The sequence below is a fragment of the Mirounga leonina genome, unplaced genomic scaffold, assembly GCF_011800145.1.
Source record: "Mirounga leonina isolate KUSES-001 unplaced genomic scaffold, KU_Mleo_1.0 Mir_204, whole genome shotgun sequence".
In the NCBI taxonomy this organism is placed as follows: Eukaryota; Metazoa; Chordata; class Mammalia; order Carnivora; family Phocidae; genus Mirounga; species Mirounga leonina.
Genome location: NW_023270513.1, coordinates 2,982,348 through 2,992,305, shown reverse-complemented (window position 1 = coordinate 2,992,305; position 9,958 = coordinate 2,982,348). Strand labels below are relative to the sequence as shown.

General features: G+C 54.1%; 1 protein-coding gene across 1 annotated transcript; it reads right to left on the bottom strand.

The window, feature by feature from the left end:
• Positions 1 to 4,401: 4,401 nt before the first annotated feature.
• GJB1 (gap junction protein beta 1) lies at positions 4,402 to 5,331 on the bottom strand. The gene has a single exon (XM_035028637.1). The coding sequence runs from the start codon at positions 5,289 to 5,291 to the stop codon at positions 4,440 to 4,442; it is 852 nt and encodes a 283-aa protein (XP_034884528.1). The 5' UTR covers positions 5,292 to 5,331; the 3' UTR covers positions 4,402 to 4,439.
• Between the last annotated feature and the right edge of the window lie 4,627 nt (positions 5,332 to 9,958).

The following is a 9,958-nucleotide window of genomic DNA, read 5'->3' as shown; positions in this document are numbered from 1 at the left end:
GCAGCACTCCTCTTCTCAAAACCCTTAGTGGTGGGTGCCTGGGTGGCTCAGTCAGTTAAACGGCTGCCTTCAGCTCAGGTCATGATCCTGGGGTCCTGGGATCGAGCCCCGCATTGGGCTCCCTGGTCAGCGGGGAGCCTGCTTCTCCCACTCCCTCTGCCTGCCACTTTGCCTACTTGTGCCCTCTCTCTCTCTCTGTCAAATAAATAAATAAAATCTTAAAAAACAACAACAACAAAAAACCCTTAGTGGTTTCCACCACCGGTAGGACAGTCTTAACCTCTTACAGTGACACCCAAGGCCCATCACAAGCTGGTCTTACTTTCTCTTTCCTGTCTCCCCTCTGGCCATTCCACTCCTCCAATCCTCCACGATAGATTATCTGTCTCACTCAAGACGGCATCCCACCCTTTCAGATACCCTGTCTGTGTCCTATGCCCACCTTATTCTCCCTCCCTAGAATGCCACAGTCCTTTCCCCCGCCTGACCGGTTCAGCCTGGCCTCATCCAGGAATCAAAAGGGGTCCAGCTTGGGGGGCCTTTCCGGCCCCTTGTCTATCATAGGTCACGTCTGGCGTTTGCATATGGTGGAATCAGGACATGGAGCAAGCATTCCCCACTAGCCACCACTGTGTGCACCCAGGCAATCTGATTGGGCACCTGAATCAGCTCATGGTTGCCATGCCAATTCTCTGTGGATACTGCAGCCTGCTTTGAAATCCTAACCCGGTTGTCGGGGGGCCTTGACTATTCGAGGGAGCCATTCCCCTCATCCAGGAGCTGCCTCTTCTCCTTGCCCCCAGCTCCTAGTATCTCTGCACACGGATGCCTCCTAAAAGACCACAAATGTCCCTAAAAGCACCAGTACCAGGAGAAAGAGTGCGTAAGAAGCTCCTGTTACTCGGCCTTTTCTGCCCCCAGATCAGATCCCTTGAATATGCAACATCTCTTGGACCTTGGTGTTTGGGCTGCTGTCCACTCCCTGCGGGAGCCGACCCTGTTATCAGCCCACGAGCCCCAGCCTAGCTGAACCAGCCTCACTCCTTTCTGATTCCCTGCAAGTTCTAGCATGCCTTCAGGCTGTGGTCTCTGTGCTTCTGCTAGTATCCTACCTTACTTTGCAGTTTCTAACCAGCTTTTGAACACATCTGATTGGATTCTCACAAAAGTTCTGGGAAAGGAGAGGTAGAGAGGGCGTTATGCTCCGTATATTGCAGACGAAGAAACTGAGACTCAGGGTAGGTATCCTGTGTCCAGGGGGACAGAGCTCACAAATGGCAACCCCGGTCTCCGTCTTGCAAAGCTTTCCTTGCGGCCACCACCACCGGTCACTCCGTGGTTTGACTGTGTGGCAGGTGCTACGCCCACTCGCCTCGCATTTCTCCCCTACACACACTCTTGCGACAAGCCTCAGATCAAAAAATCAGTCCTGGGTTAGCCCTCCCTGCAACACTGTGCACCCCAGCTCCCCTCAGGGTCCTTTGGCCTGCTCCCATCTGGTTCACAGGACGCAAGGGTCAGTGTCGTCCCTTTGGCTGTATGGCCGGCTCGGGGCTTTATTGTCCCACCACTGCCCCCTGGGGAGGAAAGCCTTGATCTGGAGTTGGAGCCTCTTTCCAAGGGAGGTTCTCGTAGTAGAGTCGTTTGGAGAGAAACTCGGTGTCTGAGGCGATGATGGATTTCGCGGTTCTCCACGTGGGGAGGGCAGGAGGTTCTTGTGTGGAACCGGGAGGACATTTTTATTTTTTTATTTTTATTTTTTTTAAAGATTTTATTTATTTTTCCACAGAGAGAGACACAGCGAGAGAGGGACCACAAGCAGGGGGAGTGGGAGAGGGAGAAGCAGGCTTCCTGCTGAGCAGGGAGCCCCACGCGGGACTCGATCCCAGGACCCTGGGATCACGACCTCAGCCGAAGGCAGACGTTTAACGACTGAGCCACCCAGGCGCCCTGGAGGGAGGACATTTTTAAAAAGAAAATCTTTTTCTTGATGGCCTTTTGGACAGAGAAGAGATGCTCTGTGTTCTTTGTGCTCTGCTGGTGGTGGGGGGGGGAGGATTTTGATAAGAAAAGGGATCTCTCCCACCATGGGAGACTTGGGGGTGGGGACCTCTCTTCTCCCAGGATATGGTGTCGCTTTCTAAAGAGAAAGGACTTTTTTTTTTTTTTTTTCAGAAAAGTAATCTCTCTCTTTTAAGAAAGGGGGAAGCTGTCAATCAGGGATTGCCGAGGGTGGGGGAAAGGCTTGCTATCTCCTTTCTTTTCTAAAGGAGGAACCTCCTCGAATGAGGAAAACTTCCCTGCTTTCTGTCGGAAGGGGAAAGACTGTTTCTAGAGGAGAACAATTCTGATTAGAGAAAATGCCTGATTTGCTCTTCCTTTCTGATGCACTTGTCACACAGAGTCACCGGACTCTGACAGGGAGTGGGAAATCATTTTTTCTGTTAAGAGGTAATGGAGGGGTGCCTGGGTGGCTCAGTCAGTTAAGCGTCTGCCTTCGGCTCAGGTCATGGTCCCGGGGTCCTGGAATCGAGTCCTGCATCGGGCTCCCTGCTCTGCGGGAAGCCTGCTTCTCCCTCTCCCGCTCCCTCTGCTTGTGTTCCCTCTCTCGCTGTGTCTCTCTCTGTCAAATAAATAAAATATTTTTAAAAAATATTAAAGAGGTAGGGGAACTGAGGCGAGAAACTTGCTGGGGGCTGGGGGGGGGTGCTTTTACTCCGAAGGCTCCCTGGTGAGGGCAGCAACTCTGAGATGGGGAAGGCCCTGTGAGTCTGGGGAAGCCTCGTAGGAATCCCAGAAGCCCGGAGTGCTAAAGGGAGCTCAGCCATGTGCTAGGCCTGCCTTTGTTTGCTCACAGGGAAACTGAGGCTTGGGGAAGGGAATGTCTTACTCCTAAGGGACAGAACAAGGACGTGAACCCAGCTTGGTCAAGTCCCAGGTTGGGGCTTTTCCCATCACATCTGCCAGAGGGCGGGGAGGCTACCTGGTGCTTCGGAGTGAGGAGATGGGGTGAGGAGACATTCCCCCCCCCCCCGGCTATGAAAGTTCTCACCTGTGTTTGGAGACATCTCTGGGATGGGAGGCATTGAGTCCTGAGGGAAGGCAACTGGGGACGAGGGTAGAATTAAGGACTATGTCCAATCCAGGTAGAGGGGTCAGAGTCCAGCAGGTGGCTTGTGGGGACATCAGTTTGCAGTGAGGCGCCGAGTTTCAAGGGAGGAAGGGGGCTATTTCTCCCAGGAGCTTGGAGGAGGGGCCCTCGCCCAGGACCTGTGTGCTACCCTCTCCGACTTGCTAAATCTTTCTATCATTTCCTGTCTCTCCAGAGGGAGTTGTCATTTTAATGTTTTTCAAATCAGAGGAAGGGGCCCAAGGAAACTTCTTGAGGTAATGTAAATGTTTTATAATATATTGCGGCCGTGTTTACAAAACTGCACGCAATCATGAAAACTCCATAAACTATACTTAGAATGGATGAAAAAAAAATAAAAGGAAAGGAAGGGGGTCAGGGCATCTGATCCCCATAAAGCTGTGATTAAAACATTGTTAAGGCCCCCGCAGACCAAAAGCCAAAAGCCAGAACCAAACCAACACCCACCCCACCCCCCCAAAAAAAAGAAAAAAAAAAAAAAACAAGGCAAGAATGGCTCAGGGTCTCACTATTTCTGCTGCCCATCGCTTTCTAGGTCAGCAAAACACCAAGGCCAGCTCATCCAGGGGGAGGTCAGAGGTTGCAAGAGAAAGAACTTGACAAACACACAAGCCACCTCTTCGTTTACTGTAAAATCCCGTTTAATGTGTAACATTGCAGGTACAGAGAGGCCTTGGGAAATGAGGCAAAGATGGCCCTGACCAACCCCCACTGCAACTTATCTGCCTGTCCCTCCCTCCCTAATTCCTCCACCCCGGACGTGTCCTCCTTTTCCTTGTGGCCCGCAAAGCGCTGTCCCTCCTTTTCTTGCCTTGCCTACCCTCCCTTCTTCCCCCCACATGTCCACAGCACCCTCCTTCCATTGCACTTGCCCATGTCCCTCCCCACCGATGTGACTCCAGAAATAGGGTCTGTGCCAACACGGGGTTAAGATTAGTTTCATAATTGGAGATGCTGTCAGAGCATCCTATCTCTTGTCCCCAGTGGCCCCAGGGAGAGGGAAGGGGAAAGGGGGTACAGACAAGAAGAGCTGCCCGCACGCCCCCGCCCACAACCTTGAGCACTGGCGTGGGTGACCTCCGGCTGCCCACCCCCTTCGGGCCCCTCAGACAGAAGGCCCTGTGCGAGGGAGGGAAACCAGGGAGGGAAGGGAGATTCTGATGGAGCAGCCCCTAGCAGGCAGAGGCCTGCGCCCCGGCAGGGGAGAAGGAGGGGCGGGCTCCGGGGCAGGGCGGTGGGGTTCGGGGGTGGGGGTGTGGCGGGATGGGAGGTTGCCTGGTGTGTGGCATCAGCAGGCCGAGCAGCGGTCGCTCTTCTCAGCCAGCCCGGCCCCAGTGCCGGGGCTGCGGCGTAGTATGTCCTTCAGGGAGCCTTCCTGCTCGCTCAGCAGCTTGTTGATCTCATTCTGCTTGTATTCAGGTGAGAGGCGGTGGCCGAAGCCCGAGCCCTTGCGGGAGGGCGGATTGGAGCGGCGCTGGGCTCGGCGGGCGCAGGCCCGGATGATGAGGTACACCACCTCGGCCACGTTGAGGATGATGCAGATGCCAGAGGCGGCCAGCATGAAGACCGTGAAGACGGTTTTCTCGGTGGGGCGGGACACGAAGCAGTCCACCGTGTTGGGGCAGGGGTAGGCCTCACACTTGACGAGCCGCACCATGGCGTAGCCGGGGTAGAGCAGATAAAAGACGTACATGAAGGCGGCCTCGAACAGCAGCCGGAAGACCACGCTGATGACGTAGGTCCACCACAGTGTCCCTGAGATGTGGACCTTGTGCCTCTTCACCTCTTCCAGGTGCAGGGGGTCCGCGTGACCCTCGAGGCGCAGCATTTTCTTTTCTATGTGCTGCTGGTGAGCCACGTGCATGGCCACAAGGAGAGCCGGGGTGGACACCAAGATGAGCTGCAGAGACCACAGGCGCACGTGGGAAATGGGGAAGAAGTGGTCGTAGCAGACACTGTTGCAGCCGGGCTGAAGGGTGTTGCAGATGAAGGAAGACTTCTCGTCACCCCACACGCTCTCCGCGGCCACCACCAGCACCATGATCCTGAAGATGAAGATGACCGAGAGCCATACGCGACCAATGGCAGTGGAATGCCGGTTCACGCCACTGAGCAAGGTGTACAAACCTGTCCAGTTCATCCTGCCTCATTCACACCTGCAAAACACGAGCCACAGAGCAGGCTGGCAGAAAGCTGGGGCAGAAAGCTGGACACCGTAACACGGCCTGACACACCCCCCCACCCCCATCTCCCCTTCCGAGAGCCAGTGACAGGAAGGGAAGAAGGATGGTCATCGCTTTCCTCATCACCCCATGTCCCTTGCCAGCCTCTCTTCCTCCTCTTCCTCCTCCTCACTTGACTTGACCTCCCTGAACCCCATCTCCCTTCTTCGCTTTCGTCCAACGTTCTTTCCTCTCCAGAGCCCCTTTCTTCAGCAGGCCCATTTTGTTCTGCCATCAGCCATCCTCTTTAGCTCCCCATCCCCCAGCTCCTTAGCTCTGGACCTGGGGTGAGCCCAGCAAAGCCCATTACCTTGGGGAGCGCCTATCCCTGAGGCCACCCAGACAGGTCCCCTATGGTCTCATGTCTGTGCAGGGGGAGTGGTCCCTGGGTCCGCGCCTGCGTTCCAATTCATCGCCGCCCGGTGCTGGGGAGTCATATGCTGCTTTATACCCAGTGTCTGCACAATGGGACCTTTGTGGGGCTCTGAACAACGCCCTTTAGAATTCAGATCAAACGCCCTGACTTCCGCCCACCCTACACACAGAGCACTTGTGTCCCAGCGCCGGACACCCAGCCTGCACCCACCTGTTCTGTGCCCGCCCGGTCCATCGCCGCACCCGCCCCACAGCCCCACCAGAAGAATGGCCATGGCGAGGGGTGGGGGGAGATGGGACAAAGACAGGTGCACGTAAAAGGGGACCCGAGGGGACCAGGAGGCTCTGGGCTGAGGCTGTCGCCCATGACTCTCCTAGAAACTTAGGGTCAGCCGGACTTTTCCTAGGTTGAGAGCCCCTGCACGGTATGTATGGGGGAGCTCGCTCGTATGTCCCATAAGCTTTTTCCCATACATTCTTTCTTCGGACCCACTCAGCAGGCCTCCAAGGACTTTATCCCAGTCTGTCAGATGAGGAGGCCGAAGCTCAGATAAGTCAAGCAACTTACTCAAGGTCACACAGCTAAGAAGTGTTACAGTAGGATGAAACGCACAAGCATCTGAAGCCAAGGCTTAGGCTCTTTCCCCGGTAGGCCCTTCGTGCTTTTTGCAGCGGGTGTCGGCAAAAGCAAAAGCCAGCCGTTAAGAACGACAACAAAAGCAAGGGTTAATGCTCCCCACGAGAGCACGAGGAACATAGCAGCTGCAGACCCCTGAGTACTTTCCAACTCCGGTGTCACGGAGCAAACCCTGACCATCCGTCCTTGAGCTTCAGGTGACAGGTGGGCACCAGAGCGAGAAGGCAAAAGTTAACAAGCAAACAGAAGGCTGGAAGATGGGACAGGGAAGAGTCATATGCCTTTGGGTTTGAATCCGGGTTCTTCGCCTAACACGACCGCGGGCTAGCCCCTGACCTCCTCTGAGCCTGCTCGCTCATCTGTAAGTGGGTTGTTAATACCCAGGGTTACTGTGAGCTTCAGTGAAGCCACCTGCAGAAAGTTCTCGGCCCAGCTCCAGTTTCATAGCTGGTGATCAAGGGAGTAAGCACCTTATCGGAAAGAGAAAACATGTTGCTTCAGGGGACTGGGTGGTCTGCCAACCCCAACGTCCCTCCTTTCGCTTCCCAATGCTGCCGTTGACGTATAGTGCCCGTGCAGAGATGGAACAGGCTGTTCTGTCCTGCCCCTGACAGCAAATGAACATTGTGACCTCCTGCTTTCCCAAGCCTGCCAGTGGCTCTAGGGCAGAAACTCCCCTCTGCGCTTTGCGCAGGGGAAGAAGGCCGCCCCCCTACCTCCCATCACTTCTTTTTTTTTTTTTTAATTTTATTTATTTTTGCGAGAGAGAGCATGAGAGGGGTGAGGGTCAGAGGGAGAAGCCGACTCCCTGCCGAGCAGGGAGCCTGATGCGGGACTCGATACCAGGTCCCCAGGATCATGACCTGAGCCGAAGGCAGTCGCTTAACCGACTGAGCCATCCAGGCGCCCCCCCTCCCATCACTTCTGCCAGTAAGTTGAAAGTAGATCATGCTGGAAGCAGGGACCTGGGTGTGAGGAGAGCACACAGGCCTGGGCCCGGGGGGAATGTAGGGCATTTCCTGCCCCCCTGTGCAGGGCCAGTGGTGGTGGCAGAAGCCCTGATTCGAGGTCGGGGTGCTCTTCTCTCTTGTAGGGGGAGGGGAAGCTATTAGCCATGGAAAAGTTGGGGAATGGGATGAAAGACCCTGGGGGACAAAGGGATGGTCCACGGGACATAGAGTACTTCTCTGAATAAGGTTTTCTTTTTTTCATTAACTTAAAAAAAAAAAAAAAAAGCCCTAGTGCGTTCATGCTGGGGCCTCAACGAGCATGGGGAAGCAGGAGCCTAGGTGCCCTTTCTCCTCAGCCCCAGGTTGTGGAGGCAGGGCTGCCACAGGAGCCCCGATGGTTAACCGTGAAGAAATGCCTCATCTGGTGACACACGTTAGATTCACAAACAGGTGATCGAGGAACGTTATTAAGAGTAACCATTTACTGAGCACCTGTGAGGCCCGGCCTTGTATGTGCACGACCTCACGTAAATCTCAGAACAACGCCGTGAGGTAGGTGTTGCTTTTCATCCTCATGTCACACAAGAGGAAACTGAGGTAACACGAGGTGAAGGGACTTGTCCAAGGGTCACATGGGTCAGTGCAGTCAGTGTGGGACGGAAGTGGGATTGGAGTCGGGCCAAGCTGACTCCGGAGCCCATACTTTTGCCCAGAAGCTCTATAATTTGCTAGAATTATAATTTTTCTTTCTGTGAGTGTTTTTATTTATTTATTATTTATTTATTTTTTGAGAGGGAGCGAGCGAGTGTGTGGGCCAGCAGGTGGGGAAAGGGGTAGACAGAGGGAGAAGGAGAGGGAGAGAGAGAGAATCTCAAGCAGTTTCCACCCCTGGCACAGAGCCCAACGCAGGGCTCGACTGAGCCACCCACGTGCTCGTCTGTGAGTGTTTTTAGAAATAAGGAGACTCAGGGACGCCTGGGTGGCTCAGTCGGTGAAGCGCCTGACTCTTGGTTTTGGCTCAGGTCATGATTCCGGGGTCCTGGGATCGAGCCCCGCATCGGGCTCCTTGCTCAGCGGGGAGCCTGCTTCTCCCTCTCCCTCTGCCACTCCCCCTGTTTGTGCTCTCTCTCTATCAAATAAATAAGTAAAATCTTTTTAAAAAATAGAAACAAGGGGATTCAAAACTGGTCTGGCTTGTATTCTCCTCTAACCCCTTCTCCCGTTTCCTATGGACTGGTAACTCTTCCTCTCCTTCCTTCCCAGGGCTTTCCGCTGCCTTCTGATCTGTTCTGATTCCCCTGCCTTACCTTTCTCGGGCTGCTTCCTCAAACTCCAAAGCACACTTCAGCTGTTCTCTGTGCTCCTCACGGGTGCTCCTCAGTCAGCCTGGCCACTCCTGAATTTCTAGGCTCTTGCAGCTCTCCACCTCTCATTTTGCACCCTCTGGGACATAGCCAGGAAAAGCTCCCTTTGGGGCCCCTAAGCACCCTCGTGTGGGCACTGGGATCTCAATTTTTGCTCTCCCCTTTAGATGGAGAGCTTATCCCTATGTCAACATCAGTACCTCAAGGGTTTCATTCTAAAAACATCCACGGGAGGGACCTGATTTTGAAATCCAAACCGTTTTTGTGACTTTGGGTTAAAGTCCAAGTACTGATATGCTCTGTGTTGCTCCAGACCTGTTTTTGCTCTCGGGTTTAATTAGACAAGACTCCCCTGGCTCTGTCAGGCCGTGGCCCTGTCCTCGGATTCCGATTTGCCCAGGCACCCAAGCACAGTTCAAGATCAGGAGGTCGCACTTAGTCCATGCAACAGTCCTGTAATATTATCCCCATTCTTCAGACAAGGAAGTTGAGGCTCAGAGAGGATAAATAACTTGCCTCAATGGCAGCTCTGCAAAATGGTAGAGTCAAGGTTCCCATTTCTTTTCTTCTCACCTCAAAGCCTTTGTACCTCACGCCGCCTTGTACATTGTCTTTTGCTCTGCATTCTCACCGAGACCTGGCCCACAACTCAAACCTTTGACTCTTTCCCACATGTGGTCGCGTGCGTGGGTACGTGCACACACACGCACATGCAGATGTGCGCACATACCCTTTCATCAGGTCTCTCTCTCTCTCTTTCTGCCCCCACCTCTTCCCTGTCCCTCCTTCCAACTACAGGAAATCCTGGTGTTTTTTTGGTTTGGGAAGAAGGCCCTGGCTGGACTGGATGAAATTCTGTTCAGCCTCAGACTCCACAATTCCTCCCCCCACTTCACAAGCAGTCTCTGGCCAGGAAAGGACAAGGGGCTTTCTTTGGGATTTCTTCTGGAATTTCAGCCTGCCCTCGTCAGTTTGGTGTGGCCAAGGCCAAACTTCTCTAGCCCTCTCCCTCTGCCCCCTGCTTCTCTTCCCTGCCTCCATCCTGTGGCCCCAGGACACCTCAGGCACTTTGCTCATCCTCTCCGCCCTGCCATATATACTGTGGCCAGCCTGGGGTCAGGGTCACTCTAGCTCATTCCAGATCTCTCCTTCCCTCACTCGGTCATGGTCTTTTCATAGGAATTGTTAATGTCCGCTCCCTTACTCACTCTGTGGACTACACCCTCTTACTCCTCCGTCAACTATCTGACTTCCTGTTG